At 39.9% G+C, this 19,981-nt stretch overlaps 1 protein-coding gene across 1 annotated transcript in view; it reads right to left on the reverse strand.

Moving 5' to 3' along the window:
• Positions 1–19,981, reverse strand: part of adgra1b (adhesion G protein-coupled receptor A1b) — a 264,689-nt gene that overhangs the window by 180,088 nt on the left and 64,620 nt on the right. Inside the window, exons 8-12 of the mRNA XM_028469085.1 lie at positions 14,107–14,271; positions 11,198–11,399; positions 10,020–10,169; positions 8,450–8,611; positions 7,450–7,686 (exon numbers count right to left, since the gene is read on the reverse strand). Of these exons, the coding sequence (XP_028324886.1) occupies positions 7,450–7,686; positions 8,450–8,611; positions 10,020–10,169; positions 11,198–11,399; positions 14,107–14,271 (916 nt within the window). The remainder of the gene's footprint in view (positions 1–7,449; positions 7,687–8,449; positions 8,612–10,019; positions 10,170–11,197; positions 11,400–14,106; positions 14,272–19,981) is intronic.

The following is a 19,981-nucleotide window of genomic DNA, read 5'->3' on the forward strand; positions in this document are numbered from 1 at the left end:
CCTAATTATAAGGCTTAAGCATGATTTGAACAGGGACACTAATCCAAAGCATAGGCATAAGATGATAATGTTGAATTATGGATATGCAAGGAACTGTTGATAGATGAGTGGATGTAATCCAAAGGGTCATTAGAAAAGATTTCATGCAATCATTGAGGATTTCATTCAAATGTGCAAAAATGGTGTTGTTAGTTTAATCTGTATAAAGAAGAAAATGTTCCTGAAAACAAACAGAAAAGCTTCAGTTTTTATGCCTTTTTTCTGTTCATTTTTCCAGTGACAAGTTTATTTTGTTTAGTGATGTATTGGTTTAATTTCAGTTATGTAATTTAATTGTTGTGACTTCAAACCACAAAGAGGTTTTCTTTGAGTTGGAGTTTTGTTTTGTTTGGTTTTTGACCATATGTTTTAATAAATGAAATATATCATCTAAATCAGTTTTTGTTTTCCGGGTCTCTGTGTGTTGGTCATAGTCCTGTCCTGTTTACAACACCCCTGGTCTAGTTAGTGTATCTATCGTCATAATTCTGCTGCTATTATCGCTTAGTCAGTTGGTATTGCTTTAGATGTTCTTGTACTTGTAGTTTTTTTTGGACTTTTGTGTTTCGCATTAAATTTTGCATTATTTTTATCATGACAGGAACATGTTGAAGTATAGGGCTACACCAAGTATCACAGTTAACTATGGTAATTTCTGTTTAGAAATTTCATCAAAAACATTCTGACAGTTCTCCTAATGTGTCTAAAGTTAAAAAAAATATCAATGGAAACAGCTTTTTTTTTATATACCAGAGACAGCAGTAATAAAGAAGACGGGGCAACATGGAAAATTGACAAAACATCTGCCCTGCTAGTTAACTTTCTCTCTTTCTTCTTCCACTCTAAGCAACCACAGGGTTCCCCTTGCAAAGAAACCAGGAAGAATCTTCCTACTTCAACTGTGAAACTTTTGAGATGATGATAAAAGGATCACAGGAAATGTCCAAAGCGTATAGAAAGTTCCAACAACCACAAATTTAGGGACTCTGATAGGCTCTCAGCTAACCGGATCAGCATAAAAGCGTTATGGATGAACTGTTTGTTTTTTAGAGGTAAAACATTTGCGGGCCACGGGCCAGTTGTGGAACACAGGATGCTAGTTTGTGGCCCCAACTTTGATATGAAAGTTTACTGTTAGTGCCGCCCGCAAGTTTTAATGCATGAGCTGGAGCTGAACGAACCTACCAATCACAATAGGGTATATGGCTCTTGGGGGTCGGCCATTGAAGCAGGAGAAGATGTGACGGTACCTCACTGACTGTGGCAGCATGTAGCACACAACTGGCACACACACACACTGCGATGAGGCAGACACAACACTCATCAAACTTTTCCCCATATAACAGCGGTTCACAGTGATATTAACATTACCTTTTCCTTCCTTCTGCAGTTCATAGTGCAACTAATACTGCGTTCACACCGAATGCGTCTTCTGCGGCACCGGACGCATCTGCCGCTCGAAACGTACCGCAGGGTCCGCAGGATCAAAAAATGTCCTCAATTCGCTTCACACGCACGTCTGAAGCAAAGTCCCGCCCACCAGCGACATGTCTAACTTGGTGAGTTTCACTGCCTGCTGAAGCGAGGAGCTGCGCTCCTTTTTCTCCTCGCACAAACATAAACCACCAGTGAAAAAAGCCAGTGTGATTAGCGGCTAATGCTATCCTAGCTCAGTGCTACAGAGAGAACTTTTACCTGCTGCTACCACCTCCTCGCTGATTCTCCTCCACGCCAAATCCTTCCTAGTCCTGTCCCGGTTATAAAGGCCATGTCATACAGCTCCAGGTGGTCACACACAGCTTCTACTCTATGGTTGAATGGGTGAACAGACCGGTGTCCGTGTTGACGGCCTGACGTCATCGTCAACAAACGTCAAAAACTCTGATTGGCTTTCGTCATGCGAAACAGTCACAGGAGTTCAAAATTTTTAACTCTTGCGAATGTGAGGATATGCATAAAATTGGGAGCGCGCTCGCACGGCCAACGCTCTTGATGTGCGAATCGGACCGCACGGCCGCACAGGAAAGATTTTGCATCTGGGAGCATCTATCAAATGACTTTGTCTGTAATCTGGACGTACGGACATTTTGTGCACTGTTTTATGAACTCAATGATCCAGTACCAGTGTTGTGCCTCCCTTACTAAAAAAAGGCCCAGTCCTGCCAGTGTCTGTGTTTTATATTTGTATCTGAAATAAATATATGAAAGATTTCCACGCAAACTTCGTGATTTATAAAAATAAACTCTGCTACAACAACAACAGCTGTAAATAACTTTGTTTTACTGGTAATTACATTGCTGTGGCCACCAAATAAAGTACAAAAAAATATATTATTATTTAAATAATAACAAGTAGTAACCCGTATGAGAAAACAGCCCAACCCCGACTCTGCCTCCAGTGGACCACAGGTATATTGAGTTTAAGACCCCTGGGTTATATTGATGCAAACGTTATGTTGTGGTCAGTTCTAAATTGCAGGGTGGTGATTACACAGAGTTTGATCAGAAGAGGGTCACACCACATTTTCTAATCCAATGCTGATTTTAATTACGGTAGATATGCTCAACTTAATCAAATAGAAGCATTTACATGACATAGTTCTAATGAGGTTGGTCTTTCATTAAATTGCATTGATTTGCATGCAGTCTTTTAGAGACCTAATGTTTTCTTATTCAACATAGATACATCGCTATTCATTATTGTCATATACCACCATTTGTAGTATCACAGTAATCAGTGTAAATACAACAAATAAGTCAGTTTGCATTACGAAGATGTTGATTTAGTAAGCTTTTGTTTTTTATTATATCACATTTAGCAAGGTGTTGGCACAGCTGGCCCATTTGCAGTGTGCCAAACATGCAGTGAATGGTGCTGATTCTCTGCCAGAGTGATAAAATGAGCTATTCATTCAGCTATTTGATTTCATATTTGTGTAAAGATATTTGTGGTATTGAAGTGTTTTTCACAATGGGCCAAATAAAAAAAAAACAAAATAATGTAAGGGCTGGGCCACTATATACTACTATATACCAGGGAATGGCGAAGCAGAGGTTAACAGACATTTTAAAGTACATGAGAAGAACGGTTGAGGAGTTTTGCGGCTAACCTCCTCACTATGTCAAGTGTAGGAGTATTGTTTGTATTTAAGTTGATGCTTCTTTATTACTGACAACTCTCATAAATACACGCGCAAGATAAGGCAGCAGGCTGTTCACAAGGTGCTGAAAAATCGTGAGTCATTTTACAGGCTGATAAAGTCTCTTTCATTCCCCTCTACAATTGCTTTTAAAGTGCTTTTGAGCAGGAAGATACTCCCCAAGTCAAACTGTCCCAAGGAGCAGGTCAATAGGTGTTAAAGTGGAACTTGCCCTGGGAGAACATGCTTTATTAATTCTGCCCATTCACTGTGGTGGAAAAAGTATTACACTATTGCTCCTGATAACTGACCTTTTGAGAGGTTTTTTTTTCCACCACAATTGCCCAATTGTATAACGCAAGGGCAAAACTGCAAGAAAAAGTGGGAAATTTTTAGGTTTCAACAGGGCCAGCTAGCTCTAAAATACACTTAAAGCGGCTGTTTGTACGTTTTGTTTTTTTGTTTTATTTGGTCAAAAATCCATAATCATCTTATATATACAGTATATAATATATTGTACTGCATTTCGTAATCCAAAGTGTTCTGAGTGGACAGTTAATCTCTTCTCCTTCTTCTGGCTCTGTAAATGAGCTTTAGAAATCCAGGAGCGTGACGCTGGACTTTAGCCAATCAAAGACCTTCCTACCAACAGGGCGATCCCATGAGCTGTTTTAACTGCGTTTGATTTTACCTTTATATTTCATATAAGGAAATCCATAAACTTTGCTTGTTTGGTATGATTTTTTTCAGGAGAACCTCCCAAATGTGACTGTGTAATAACACAGTGGATCTAAAACCACTATAAAAACTCAAATTTGAGTGGAAGAAAGTTAGGTTTTCTTTGACTATAAAAGTCACAAACATTTTTATTGCTTGCGTAGCAAATCTAAACTATATATTTCAAAAAGTTATATACAGATTTTTCAAAAAACACAGTTATATATAGCTAATTACAGTGAAATGGAAGCAATGTCTCAGGTGATTTTGTACAACTATTTACAAAAAAGTATGAATCACAAATACAGGGAAAGACAAATTATTTGTGCCTCATTGTGTTGATATAAAACAATAAACAAATATACTAGACACTACACTACACTCTAATCTCATTCACTACATACTAACTAAACAGTCAAATCACAGTAATAATCACTATTGTCTCAAATCTCTCAACTTACCCTCTCTTTCCCCATCTCTGTTTGTGCGTCTCTGTTTACCTGTCGCTTGAAAACAAAATGCCTGCTATATGTGGACATTTTGATTGGACAATGGCATTCTTCTTCTCAACCAATAGGAAAAAGCTATAATGTGACGTTTCAGCGTTGTTCTTTCTTGCTGCACAGCACTTTCTCTTTCGTTTTAGAAGTCTGGGCTCCTGCACGGAGCAAAATGTCAAAGAAAAACATGCACACATTTTCCCTCACAACTCCACTTTTATTTGGCCTATCAACATGATTTGAAGACTGATTTGTAGTTTGACATCGGCACTTTAGACACGGGTTGAAACGGAGATCCAAGGATGCTGCGCTTTGCTGCTACTAGCTATTGGATCGTCCGTCAGCCCCAGAGGGTTAAGCATTACTATTGGCTGCTCGAGCTGCTCGTCTAAAGTCGACGCGCGTTCTCGATCTGAGAACAAGGACAGTCTCATGGCATTATATTACAGCTGAAGTCTCTAATGTGGCTTTTGGCACAGCGGTTACACGGCAAATCAAGAGGAAAAAGGACGATCGAGGTGGAAAAGCAACAGCATTAAGGCACAAACGTGTTCAGGAAGAACGCTGACCGTGGAGTCGGTGTGTGCAGCGAACTGCGAGCGATCCGCTTTCAGTCAGCACAGTCCGCCCCGAGTCAGAGAGAGTGAGAACAGACGGAATAAATAGCTTATTAAAAATGATGTAAGGTGGAAAGAACAAACCAATTAATCTGCAGTGTGGACGGAGTGTGTCTGCTCCCTTAAACGCTGGGATCGGCTCAGCTGTGTTTGAGCAGCAGCTGTCACTCTGACCCTCTTACTTCCTCACAACAGTGAGTGATACATGCTTCATGTCTCTAAAACATCAGAACACTCTCCAATATCACAAGATGAAGTTCCTACATTTGTTACTAGTCTCTATGGAGAAAACAGTTGCAAAGAGTTACACGCAGAGTTTTGTTCAGGAGAGGAGGGGTGAGTGTGGAGCAGCTCGCGATTCTACAAACCCCAGCTTTAAATACTTCCACCTTACTTTAGCAAATTACAAATTTCAAAAGAGTCAAGTCTTAATTACTGAATATGTCTTCTCTACATAGGAGCATTATCTTTCCTGCTGCTTTATGTTGGATGCTTTAGTCATGTGGTGCTCTCAGTTTTTCTGCTTACACTTACTAACCAAAGCATATTGTATGATATGATTTTGATTTACAATTACATTCTGTAAATGTCAAAAAGGCCAATGTTACAATAATAATCTCAGATGACCTTTAGAGTGTGTATGGCTTAAAAAGAGATTTTTAATCATGGGATACTTTGCTACTACTAAACCCCTTAAATGTAAATGACAATAGCAAAATTTTACAGACACAAACAACATTGAGAGCAAAGCTGTTAAACATAGGTTTTTCTTTTTCGTTCTCAACAGAACCGCTTTAGAGCTGTCTGCAGTCGTTCTAAGTAAAGTTTTATGTTGGAGTGTCCCAATTCCAATACTGGTATAGGTACATCGTATCAAAAGTGATACAAAGTGTGTATCCCTACTCACAAAAAATCCACAATCTGATACCGCAGGCATAGCTTTGACCAGTTGGTTTCTATGTATTAATGAAGCACTTTGAAGGTGAAAAAGTCATAGGATAGCAACAGAAATGCTACAGATCATGAGATATAAAATAGGAACGGTATTCTCCAATGGAAAAGACGGTTAGAGGCCAAAATAAAAATTACATACAACATCTCCATTCCAGTGCCACTCAAACCTGCCAGTAACACTACAGGAGCCAAACATCAGCCACTGGTAGACAGAGCAATCTCCTGACTTTGCAAGGGTAGGAAGACCAACCTGAGCATTGCCTGGATTGACTACAAGAAAGTCTACAACTCAATGCCTCACACATAGATGCTAGAATCTTTGGAGCTGTACAAGATCAAAAGGACACCAAATACCTTCAAAAATCACTCAATGGGAATGTGGAAGACCACCCTAGAGGACAACTTAAAGTCCATTGCCCAAATCACCATCAAGGTGCTCTCACACCAAGGAGAAGCACTTGCACCACTGCTTTTCTGCATAAAACCCAACCCCCTCAGTCAGATCTCAGTTTACCTTGGTTGTAATGCTTCCAGTACATACATGTGAATGTTAGAGTTTTTATCTAATCAGATTTCAGCCTCTGTGTTGCCAGGGTCAATCAAAAATGCCCAGGGCCTTCATAATCAGTAGTGAGGACAGATGTCCCTTAAACTATCATTAAAACCAGCCAATCAGATTTAGCATCTGCCCCTGGTGACATCATTGTGAGCCAACTGCTAGACAATGAAACATTTTTTCTACACTACAGCTGGTCAACATCACGGTCACTATTTTTGTGTCTCTGATTGAAAGGCCAGAGCAATACTTTTCACTGTAGATTTTACAAAAACAACACAAGAAGACACATTTGCAGCGATACGTACACAATGGCTGAAGGATGAGGGGAGATTGATTTGGTCGCATACATAGTTAAAAATCCTCCTTGAAGGTAGAAATTACCGGAACAACTAGACAATGTGAGGGCCGGCCGGCCGAGCCCAAAACTGGCAACCATGGAGGACAAGGTACCAAATGTCGGCCCACCACAGGACTTCACCTACCAGAGGAGAACATTGGCGATATCCAAGAAAGCAATGAGTACCAACTAAGTTGTTGTAGTTGACAAGGGAATTTTCTCATATACAAACTAGAAACTCTCAATGCAGCATAACTTTATTCTTGCAGTCATCTAAACCTGTGATAAACTGGCAGTCCTTTTGCAAGATAAAGATAAGACAACAGTCCCAACCTCGACAAGAAGTTAGCAAGATAAGCACCAGGAGTGAACAAAAATGTGCTCCCTGTGCAGGGAAATTAGGCATTGAAAAAGGACTAAATATATTTTGAAAATGTAAAAATGGGGAGGGCAAGATTTGATGTTTACTCACACATGGTTTCAATAGAAATATTCTGTCAGTGTATTTGATTATTAAAAGAGACAGATAAAGAAACATATTTGAAACATCTGAAATATTCACACTTATTTCACACCTGCTTCTTACCTTGCGGAGCTGACTCATCGGTGGTGCGCTGTTGTTGACAGTGTGGCATTTGAAATTAAGCAATGAATCCCCGATGACATCACGCTCTCTGCTTGTGTACTTGCCATTGTGGGGGTGGCTGGCAGGAAAGGGTGAGTTGGGAGATGAGGCAGGGGGGTGTTGGAGCGCTGTGCAGGACAATCCAACAACGTTCGAAGGCCGGATAAGAAAAGCCTCCAGAGCGATGTTCACAGACACCTAAAATGGGACCCACAAGAGTTTAAAGGTTTGGGGCAAATGTAAGAATTCAAAACCACTTCTTGGTTGCAGAACCTTTGGCATGAACAAAAAGCTCTGAGCACTTTTAGTATTTCAAATTAGCAATCAAAAAAATCCCTATTAGTATATGGACCCCCGCAGTTAGCCTTGCCCACCCTATAGCCACCCTGTTTTAATATGTTGTTCCATCACTGCAACCACCTGTCTAATGTTGTTAAATGCCCACTTTTACTGCCAGGACCTGATTAGTGAAGACACTAAGTTCATTACCTGGTGAATTTTGAAGGCCAAGTTAATTCCTCAAACAACCTTTGTGTTCATTAAACCAAATATCTCCTGCTTTGGCAGCAGTGGCCTCCTTTGACATGTATTATTGTTCCAAAAAAAAGGGAAGACGTCTGCAACATTGCCTGGAACAGTTGCAAAATTAAAAATAACAGTTGAAAAATTTCCCAGGCTGTCCCAGGCTATTTGCTCCCTGATTTATCCAACCCTGTGTATCAGTTCTGTAGCAGAAATGTTTACTGAGTGACAGGATGGAGTAGAAATGCAAAAATTGGATTAGGGGTTAAAGAAAGGAAGTCATTTATCCACATCTTGCTTCATTCTAACTATCAGCCTGAAACAAAGTTATTTCTAATTACTCTTCAAAGACAGGAAACATCAATGACACAGCTAGAGGGGTAATTAACCTTTGCCTTAACTGAACCTGGGATTTTAGATAGGTATTAATATTAGCTACCTTAGAAATGACATGGTTGTCACCAGTCAGCGCCAGGTCAGCAATGCGTTCCACACACTGGACAATGCGGGTGCATGCTCTGGCTTCATTCTGGGCCATCCAAAGGATGTGTTCTTCCACCTGCATCATGTTACTGGCGATGTCAGATATATAGTCACCCAGCTTTTTAAAACACAAACAGAAACAAATTAAAATGCAATGTAATCAAAAAGTGGACACTTAGAGGCAAAAAAGAAGACTCAACATCACACACATCAATCATACCCCCAACAATGGGCACCGTTGTAATCTCTCATCAAAACTGTGAGGGAATGTGGTGGCTTCATTCATTACAGGGAGATTTAATTTAGATTAACAGCTCCGGTGAAGCATAATTGCTTTCTTGGGAAGGCTCTTTGCTATTTACTTAGTGTAGATTTTGGTGTTGGTTTCTTTGACAGGTTTCTTTTTTTGTATGAATGAGGGCAGTCTGATCTGTATTGTCTGTAATTAAAACCTTATAAAACAAATACGAGCCAGTAATTGCTTAAGTGAGTAAATGCAGAACAGAAGCTAATTATGATTATTTTTCCTGACCTAGCTTAACCAATTCCTCCCTTCACACAGCCTGTCCTTCAATGCAATTTCTTATTAGTTTTTGTATTATTATTTTTTCAAACAACAACCAGAAGCCACAAGAGCCTGCTTTAGATTAAAAAAAAAAAAAAAAAGATGACTTATTGAAAGAGTAATACATCTTTACAGTATGTCTATAAATTGACTTTTAAGTCCAACATTGCTATAGGCAAGAGGAGCATGCATGAGTTGTGAAGTTATACTAAAAAGGGTGAACATGAATGACAGGCCTTTTTCAGCTGCTTCTCTAAGGAAGCACGTAATGTGAGCTTCTCGACATCAAACGGAAAGTTTGATGTCGAGAAGCTCACATTACGTCTTGATGAGCAACTGACAAATCCTCCTCCTTCCTTAAAGCAACAGGAAACTCCTGCTTGCTATAAATGCAAGTGTGTGTGACTCTGAGCTGTAGAAGCCAACATGTACAACAGTTTCCAAGGTTAAAACATTTTGCTAGTTGCTATCCATTGGTGAAGGAAAGACCAGTAAAGTTTTAAATGACAGACTTTTCCTCTGTGATTCATGCTAACAGGGCCGTGTAGAGACGTTTGAAGGGTGAGGGGATCAGGGTCAAAAAGGAGCAAACTTAGTGAGAACACATGTTTTTGTTTCAACCTCTTCTCAGCAATGTGAGAAGTCAAGAACATTTCCTAGGTTTTGTAACTTTCCTCTGTCGACAATGTAACTACCTAATGTGTATGCCTTTGGGATGTGATTAAATGTATTGTAGTTGTAAACAGATCAAAGTATTGCAATGTTGTCATGTTAGAACAGTCATAAGTTGTTATTATCGGTACATACATTACAAAGTACATAAATAAAAATCCAATGAATTCATTCACAAGACAATTATTTTGTTCTTAGGAAAGTTGCATTTATGTTTTATTGTTTTTTTTTTTATTTCTAGTCTACATTTACATATTAAGCTATGGTCTGAGATAAATGCCTTGGTTACCTCTTTATGTTTCCCTGCAAGCCTTGTCAACCTCTCGACCAGGTGTGTGACAAAGATGACATCCATGACATCTGTAAAGTGCGCTGCATTGCTGGTGAAGGCCACCAACTGTTGGCCTAAAGGCTGAGCATTACTAGCATTAATGGGTATCTAGAATACAAGGGAAACAAAACACAGCTGAAAATAAAAGATGTTATTTCCTATTTAGAATTGGCAAAACACATTGAAAAGAATATAAATATGGCTGTGTTTACATGTGTCTTACATGTATGTTTTTTATGTGTCAATCATGTACAAAGACCAATGAAAGCTGCAGTATTCTCCTGGCCCTGACGCTAGATTTCAGCCAATCAGGGATTTTTCTCCAAACACGTGTGCTCCATGAGCTGTTCTGGCCGTTACTATTGGCTGCTCAACCGAAGTCAGGCGCTTTCACGTACCATCGATAGTTAAGTGCAATGGCGAACTTTCCAGCAGAAGTCCCCATTGCGGCTTTAGACACAACAGTGACACGGTAAATCAAGTAGAAAAAGGCAGACCGAAGTGGAGAAGCAACAGTCTGAAGTCACAAACATACTTGGGAAGAACGGACCGCTTTGCATCCCAGCAGATCCTCGTGACTTAGCAGGATCCACCGGCATGTACTGGTGTCAGCAGGAGAGTGAGAACAGAGGGCATAAAACACGTGTAAACCAAAGAGAAACTTTTCCAAGGTGAATTTATTTTACAGTCTGGATGTGGATTGATGGTTGTTACTCTGCCCTGAGTGGCAGGAATCTGGGATCACTGTGTGAGCTCTCTGGCAGGGACGAGCTGACAGCATCAGCCGGTGCTAAGGACAGTTACTACAAAGTAACACATGCATTCATGTCAGAGTCTCTAAAACACCAGAAAACTCTCCAATAACACAATATATTTTTCACTAGCCTCTATTGAGAAAAAAGTCGCTAAGAGCAATCAGAAAAAAAAACGGTAAGGGAGGTTATGTTTCGGTTTTCAAATGGAAAGGAGAGAGGATTCTACATACTGCAGCTTTAATGGACATAATCTTGCATCAGAAAAAATCAAGGCCTATGTTTACCAAGACATTATAAACATTTTCTTTTAAAGAAAAAATAAGCTGTCATGATGTTGAGATGATGTTTTTTGTTTTTTTTTTCCTGAGTCTTTGTGGATACCTGGGTAAGTTCATGCAGGTCATAGGTGAATTTATTGGCATATGGACACTGGGTGTAGTCCTCCTCAGCCCACCTTCCTGTCTGGTCGCAGCGTCGCCATGCCTTCTTCTCCTTCGTCCTTAATGGGGAAGAGCTGCCAGAAGGAAAGCGGGCAGGGGCACAGCGTTGGAAAGCCAGAATGCCAGCCAGAGTTTTTGGCCACCTACCAGAAAAGGACATTTTGTAATAAAAAATGGCAATAAAATTATTTTAGAAATCTTTTCAGCATAACCAGATGATAGTTTCACACTCCACCTATTTAGAAGACAATTTGCATAGGTCATTTACTGATGTGTCCACGTGTAGGGGGAAAAAAGAACGTAGCATATCAAATGTTTTATAAGTAACTTTATGCACAATAATATTTACAGTAAAGTGGTTAGGAAACTTTGTTTTTGGAAATGATGCTAGTATGAGCAGACTGTTGTCTAAAACTCAGCAGCTGTGTCAGACCCAGCTGTTAGTTCCAAATGTGGTATTGACAGCTAAGATAGAACAAAAGTATTATGACAAGTTCAGATACGCTTGCTTTTGCCCTTAAAACACAACTTCATAAAAATGCACATCTGCAGCAATGTGGTTGTGTGACATTCTTGAAAAATAAGATTTACAGTATATGGGATTCAAAAAGCAGAAGACATAAAAACAAATCCTTACAAACCTAGTATGGTGAAAGAGAACTCAAACAACATTGTGTTGACTCCATTACATGAAGTGGACCACCATCACACAAAAAGCATACAGTAATACAGCAGGATATAACATATATATAATTTCTCAGCTAGGAGAATGGGCATTGGAGAGTCCGTAAATCCTGAGGACGTGGAAGACGTCCACCACCAGATTAGAATTATGATAACGGGTCTTGTGCTGATTGGATCTGGCATTTTCCTGATTTATCGCAAAATTCAGATTACGGTGGCAGCAATATTGGAAGCCGCTTGTCATCGATGGAAGGGGCCGAGCTCTCAGAACTCTTTGATGGATTCCACCGTGGTGAACTTTAAGAGGAATGGAGAGTTTGTCTCAAGGAAATGGCCACATTATTGGATTATTGATCAAATCACCAGTAACAAAAAGGCTGGCAGTCATGTTGTGGCTAGCACATCTGAAAACTCCTCCCCCTGTCTCATTTGGCCCCCCTCAGAACAGTGTTTTTGGGTTTTTTTCTCCACACTCTCCATGGATGGATGTTGATTCGATGCGCTCACCTTTCCCTTACTTTCCATGAACATCTGCAATCTGGCTCGGCTAACAAACTCTCGAGGTCATCTCTACGACAACACTGTACCTGGAGAACTATGAGAGACTATAGCAGAGTCTCAGTACACAGGCTTATCTCAAAAAGAACACTTCACTCACACATTTATTTACATACACAACCTGTTTCTTCACCGTCTCCTCTGGCCCCCTCCCCTCCCCTCCTCCCTCCCTGCAGAGGCAATAGGAGGCAAGCCGTAAGGGCAGCGCCATCCTGTGGCTGACCTGTGAACTACCCATCCTAAGACCCATTCCCTGTGCCAATGTGCTGTTGTATTGAATTGAGTGTTGTGTTTGTTGGTTTTTGTGCAATGTTTGCTAAAGAGTTTTTTCATGATCCCAAACTCCGCCCCTCTCTACATGGTCCTAGTTTGGTTTTGTCCTTTTTTACTTATTTTTCCTACCCATTGTTTCATATTTCTCATCTAAGAAATGCTCATGCTAATGGCTGCTCCACAGTTCTCCTGTTCCTGTTCCCCCATGACATATGTGATTTTCTTTTCATGTTTCTTGGTCGGGATGTAAGTGAAACTGAATTTCCCCTCAGGGATTAATAATGTATAATCAATCAATATAAGGAGTAAAACAAGAAAACATGGAGCTTAAATGTCTTTAAACAAAATATTGATTAGAACAAAAAATTAAGCAGTCAATTTAAACGGTCAATATATGTTCTTCCCAATTAGCGCTGCATATGTGGCATGTAGCTTTAAGAAAGTGATGACATTTCAACTATACAAATCAATTTGAACATTACCTGTAAAAACATATGCTGTAATATAGCATTGGCACATGGAGTAGTCGTAGTCGTTACTTTAACAGTGTTCAGCTTCACATTTAAAAAACAAATGGGCATTTTTATTGTTAAAGTCAATGTAATGCATTCAGCAGGCTGAACAGAAACATGGATCTGACGGTTCCATTGCAACAACCTAATCTAACTATGTGATGTCTGATGCGAAAACACGAGTAAAATTAGTAAAACAGAGTGCAGCATTCCATTAGCAGGTAATCTGTTGAGACTGTAAAGACCTGCCATTCCTCAGCTTTTCACCCCATATAGCTCTTTTCCTTCCTATCTGTTATTCTCATCCCCATTGATATTGCTGCAGCAGCAGCTACTTAGTAATAAATGGCATTAATTTCGCCTCTAACAAAAAGGGGTACTTTCTTCCAGCCCATTACTCCAGTCCTCCAGCGACCACAAGGCCTCTGTGCTCTCTACTGTGAAAGTGTGCTGTAAAGAACAGGAGGTAAAAAGGAGTGGAGAAGAGGTGGAGGACACCTGCATGTACACAGCTGCATGCTTTGAAATGGTCACAGAAGGTGTGGGGGAGAGGGAAAATGAGGTTAAATGGAGGGCAATGTGAGATTTATGAGGTGTTCCTTTTTTCTTATATAAGGCAGAATATGCATAAACAGTATCGAAATAACTGATAAATAAACAGATACATTTCTGACCTTCAATGTCAACACTGTTGTTTTCCTCCATAAGCTTATACACTAGAAATCTCTCACTGATAAGAGTATCAGTCACTAGTCCAAAACGCCATGTTAGAGGTGACTCACTGTGACAAACAGCATGCAGAGACAAAGAAAAAAAAACTCACCGGAAATCCCCCTTGTTGTTGGTGACTCTGTCAGCGGGGCAGTAGGGTGCTGACGTCTCCACTACAACTATTTCCATTTGCAGTGACGCGTTGCCTCGGGAAGTTGTGACCAGGCACTCCCAAATGCCAGACACACCCATGTCGATGTTGGAGAGGATGACCTCGCTGGACGAATAGAATAGAATAGAATAGAATAGAATAGAATAGAATAGAATAGAATATACTTTATTGTCAAATATGTTCAGGTACATACACAAAATTTGCCCAGGGAGCAGATAGGGTCAATGGACTTGCTCAACAGTGATTTTGGTTGGATTTGAACCAGCGGCCCTCCGATTACAAGCTACCGCTGAATGATGACAAGAGGAAGGTTCATGAAACATTTAGTTATGAAATTAAGATCTTTTGAGAATGGTAAAATGGTAAATGGACTTGACTTATATAGCACTTTATAACCACAGAGAAAGTCCAAAGCGCTTTACAATATCAGCTCATTCATCCATTCAAACACCAATGGGATAGAGCTGCCATGCAAGGCGCTAGTCAACCATTGAGAGCCACTTAGGGCTCAGGGTCCAAAGACGATTCGAGACATAGACAGGTATAGAGTGGGATCATACCCACAACCTAGCGATCAGAAGACGACCCCTCAACCACCCAACTTTAGATTACATGCATCTGTGGCATTTTCCAAGATACTGAATGTATAAAAACATCCAAGTGTGTGGGCGCATGGTGGCTTAGTGGTTTGCATGTCCGCCTCAAAGCAAGAAGGTCCTGGGTTGAAGCCCTAGGGTGAACACTTAGGTCCTTTCTGTGTGGAGTTTGCATGTTCTCCCCATGCTGCATGGGTTTCTTCCAGGTGCCAGAGATAGGCACTGGGAGAGCCCTGCAACCCTGACAAACAGGAAGAGGAACAAGCAGGTCTGACAATAGATGGATGGATAGATCCTTGTGTGTTGGCTGTGTAATCATGATTACTCATTGTTATCCCTCTTTGTCACTATACTGTCTTATCTCAGTGAAAAATGCCCCATTTAATAAAGGAGGGTTCAATACAAAAATACAAAAAACCTGCTAAATCAAGACATTTGCCAGTGAGGATTGATGTGGATTGAAATTTGTCCAGAAAAAAGGAGGAAATCTGCTGTTAACACGAATCATAGAAACTCTACACTGTTTAGTAATACAGGCTGTGTTTTTATAAAAAGCAGTGCTTTTGAAAAGATTGTGTGTTTATGTAATTCACAGTTTTTCAAAGTTTGATTAAAATCATTTTTAATGAAACAATACTGAACACATAAAACAAATGACACATTGAAAATCAAAAGTGTTGGGAAATGAATTGAAATCTTTCAAAGTAAAGATAATTAGTGGCTGGGTGGCTCAGATGTGCTGAAGCTGTAATCCCAGAAAGACTTCTGAGGAAAGTATTTATTCGGAGAAATTAAATGTCTTCATTTTGTCAGCTTCCTCCATTACCTCCTCGCCTCAATATGCTGACTACACGTACAATCATTTTTGTCTCGGAACTCTCTCAGCTTGTATTTTCTGCGAGGACACTCCACCCACAGGAATACTGCAATAAAAGTGAAGAGAAAAACTAGAGCATCAAAAGCACAAAACACCAGAGGGCCCAGTCGGGGTATTTTTCCGTTTAATGTATTCAGCAGTGGATTACAGATCAAGGTGGAAACAGCCGCAATGATAATAGAGAGAGATGACTTATCTTTACTGCAGCCTCATGGTATTCACCTTTCTCACTGTTAATGCTACCAAAATGCACTATAATGCAAAATGTGGTTGTAAAAGACAGGAGAAACCTTTACCATGATAGGTTAGTGGAATTTATTGAGCTCAGAGAAATTCAATTTAGAAATATGATCCTCATTTGACATGAATTCAGTCAGATAGCAAACACTGAACCTATGCGTAATGCAGGTATATGGTGGTCTATAGCAATGGTTCCCAATCTTTTTGGTCCCTTTGCGTTTTTGTGAGTATTTTCTATACAATTTAATCATGTGCTTTTTCATTTGTGGAACAGCGGACTCTCCTAAACCCCTAACTGTGTCTCGAACATTGGTTCCCTAAGACTTAATCTACAAACTCCAAACAATGAATGTAATATAAAGTGACATTCGTTATTATTTATTTATGCTCCTGTACCCCTGTTTGGGAACCACTGGCCGAGGGGTTAAAGAAGTAGACGAGTAAGGATTGAGGTCCCTAACCAAACAGGTCCCATGGGCTCCAATCTGTGGAGGCTCAATATTCCTCAGAGATGGGTTAAAAACACAGAGAAACAATTTCATGTATGTACCCATACTTCACTTCACTGAATCTTCCTCTTCTTTCCATATATCTATTGTTTTTTAAAATTTTATTTTAGTACTCCATTTATCTCTAAAAACTAAATCGTGTTGCTGTGTCACGAGCTACGGCGGCAACGTGACACCGTGATTCACCGAAAAAGGTCTGCGTCGAGGGAACGTGTCACTCTGCAATTTATTGCCATGCCACAGTAAACAATGTTTTATGTCTCAAGCATCTTGAGATGCAATTTCTTTCAGGAATATTACTCACTTATGCCCCCAAATGTGTGTATAGTGTTGGAAGCAAACATCAAAAACGATGGTTTCTAAACGTGCACTTTATTCTTTAATATAAACGTGAAAAATGTAAACAAAGTATAAAAGTCTAACTACTTTAAACATAACGCCAGGTCGAGGGTCTTCTGGCAGCCTCCAGAGGATGCCGGCCATTGTTTGTTTTTAAAGAAACACGCAGACACAAACTGTAGGTACAGAGACATGGCAGAGTAGCAATAATAACAGAAAACACACCTTTTGTCTGTGGTTGGACTCCATTTGGCGGTCTTTCAAATGTGGGGCAGCCATTAAAGGAATAAAACACTGGCACTTTGTGACTGCCTTGGTTCTCTCTTCTACTTGATCCAATGTAGAAACAACACTCGCACCACTCCGCAAAAAGCTGAAAAATGGCACTGCCACTTTGATACAGTACATACATATATAAAAAAAAAAAAAAAATATATATATATATATATATATATATATATATATATATATACTGTATATATATATATATATACTTTTTTTTTCTGATTTGAATAATACATTAATTTCCAGACACTCTTTATCTGACATTCTGCACAGCTTCATTAAGTCATATTTACCCGTTTGTGCTTTTTTTTTACGTGCATTGAGTTATGCACATTTTTCTTACACGTATTCTCCCATCCAGACTCCTTACACATAGATAGACCCAGCCTGTGTAAGGCTGTCAATGAAGGTGAAATGTGATTAATTTGCAGGCAGACTATGTCACAAAGTCTTTTTTTTGTCTGTCTGTAATTCATGGAAGATATGTCCATTAGAGTACGGACTGACTGCATTTGACCGAACCCGACATGCATTTACATATTTATAGCCAAGTTAAAATCTCTTCTTTTTTCCACACATACTAACAAAACATTTACATTTGTTTGTGTGGAAAGCCTACTTTTATTAACAACTCTAGGAACCTTCAATGTTTCCGCATTGGGAAATGTCAAATATGAGTTTGTCAGTCCCATCACTAACTGCTATCTGTGATCTGTATCTTTCTAAATATGCAACAGACATCTGTCATCACCACTGTGTGAACTCGAAAGCCTGCATGTTGTCGAGTACTGCAGGTTTGAGAAAATAGTGCAAGGTGGGCATGTGACAAGTGTCTGGGTTCCCGCAGAGCGCCCTGCTTTATACAAAGAAAACGGGAAATGTTGTTTGCAACAAGTAAAACAAACCCATTGGTTTCCTGCATAATAAACTGTTCTAAATTTGAAATGTTCAATGCCTTATTGACCTGATGTGGCTAACCTGACCTGAGGCCGAGCATCATTTCTAGATATGTGTGTCAATCCTCTAATGTGCACGTCACCAACCTCTGCATAGATGACAGCTTGTTTTATTTGTTATTTACACTAGAGTGATCAAATTGAGGCTATATGTTGTACAAAGTATGAAAATAGTTGGACATCAGTCTGACCAGCGTGGACAGAAGTCTGAGCTCCATCAGAGTTTCATTTAACGAGCACTTCCCGACACACTGCCCTCCCATGACAAGGAGTGGACAGAACAGATAAAATATGTATGCTATATGATGAAATGTAATACACTAATTTGTGTCCCACCTTTAACTGGTAAATGGTGAAAATATTAAAAATGCCGGTGGATTTACTGTACTTATTCTGCCCTCCCCACAGGTTCTCATTTCAATTAACGTTAAAGGTGTCTCCAACTCGTGATGGACTGGCGCCCTGTCCAGGGTGTACCCCCGCCAAGCGCCCTATGAGAGCCGGAGATTGGCACCGGCAGACCCCCGCGACCCTGTTAAACGGGAATAAGCGGGTAAGAAAATGGATGGATGGGTGGGGTGTCTCCAACTCAAGCAATATCATCCGGCCAGCAGCAAAAAGGGGCGTTTTAGTTTGTAAGCGGGTACATCCCCTTCAAAAACAGAAACACCCCCTTCTTCTTTCTCCGCTTCTGAATTGTAACTTAACGTCCAGTCTTGATCTGTATTTCATCCGACCAGTAGCAAAAAGGGTTAGGATTAGGGTTACTTATAATTTACTTTGACGGAAGTCAAGTAGCAGAAATTACATTTTTTCAAACCCTTTCTGAGTGGTTGGTGAAAAGCTACAGGAGCCCCCACTAAAGCGGTGTTGTAGCCCATCCAAAACACCCCACCGCTGGCCTGACCCTGTTCTATTCAAGCGATCACACAACTGGCTGATTGATAATCATCATTATACTATTTGTGTTCATTTCAGATCAATACATGGTGCAATGGAATGAGAATAAAATGTTCAAAAGGTTCATAATATTGTCTATAAAATAAGCAAGAAAGAAAGAAAGAAAGAAAGAAAGAAAGAAAAAAAGAAACATACTTGGTGCCAGTGGCAGTTTGAATAGATTTGAAAGCTTTCTGGGAGTTTCTTTTGCAATATTATTAGTACGTACGGCGTAAATTGTAACTACATCCAAACTTCAAGTGCATTATAATGTTTCACCTTCCTGGGGTGGTTGACTCATTCCAAGTTCAGAATAGCATTGGTCCATGGGAGAATATGTACTGTATAAGGGCCACTCCAGCAAGAGTGCATATCTAGGATGAAGTCAGGAGTGAGAGAATATCGTGCAGCTGCACAGATTTTCCAACTTAGGGGAGAATAGGGCCCTAGATAATTATAATAGCTATAGTGGACTCATAATGGATCCCATATTGTGAGGCAGTGAAGCTGATGACCACACTATCAAACAGCTGCACAAATAGAGAATGTGCGACTGGACACTGAACATTTACTCCTGAATTTTCGTGTCCTTGCGTTTTCCGTATTCCCTTGAGTTTCTGCCATGCACTTTTGTTTTCCTACCTCCTATTGGACAATGAACTGCTCTTTTGTTTCTGTCCCGGGGGTTAACCCATAAATGAAACAATTAGTTAACAATATTAATCATTGACAGACTAAACAAATGCACACAAATAGTACACAGTAAAATTTGCATATTCAATAAAACTAAGCCCGAACCCAGCCTGAGCCCAACCTAAAAATCGGGCTGAGTCGGGCCGAGATGTCACGCATTAGAGTTGGGTTAGGATTAGGATTTATTTATTTTTTAAATCTTCATTACGAAATATAATTTTTTTAATAAATGGTCTGGTCTGCTATGCTGTAACGGACTGGGTTCTATGTTCTGGTTATGTTCCACTTGTGTATATTCAGTGGTTAACTGATGATGAGATTTCCCATGGCCGAGAAGGCATCATGGTTACGTGCAGCTTTCTCTGCCAATGTGTGTTTTTG

Source organism: Gouania willdenowi, chromosome 15 (assembly GCF_900634775.1).
Source record: "Gouania willdenowi chromosome 15, fGouWil2.1, whole genome shotgun sequence".
Classification (NCBI taxonomy): Eukaryota; Metazoa; Chordata; class Actinopteri; order Blenniiformes; family Gobiesocidae; genus Gouania; species Gouania willdenowi.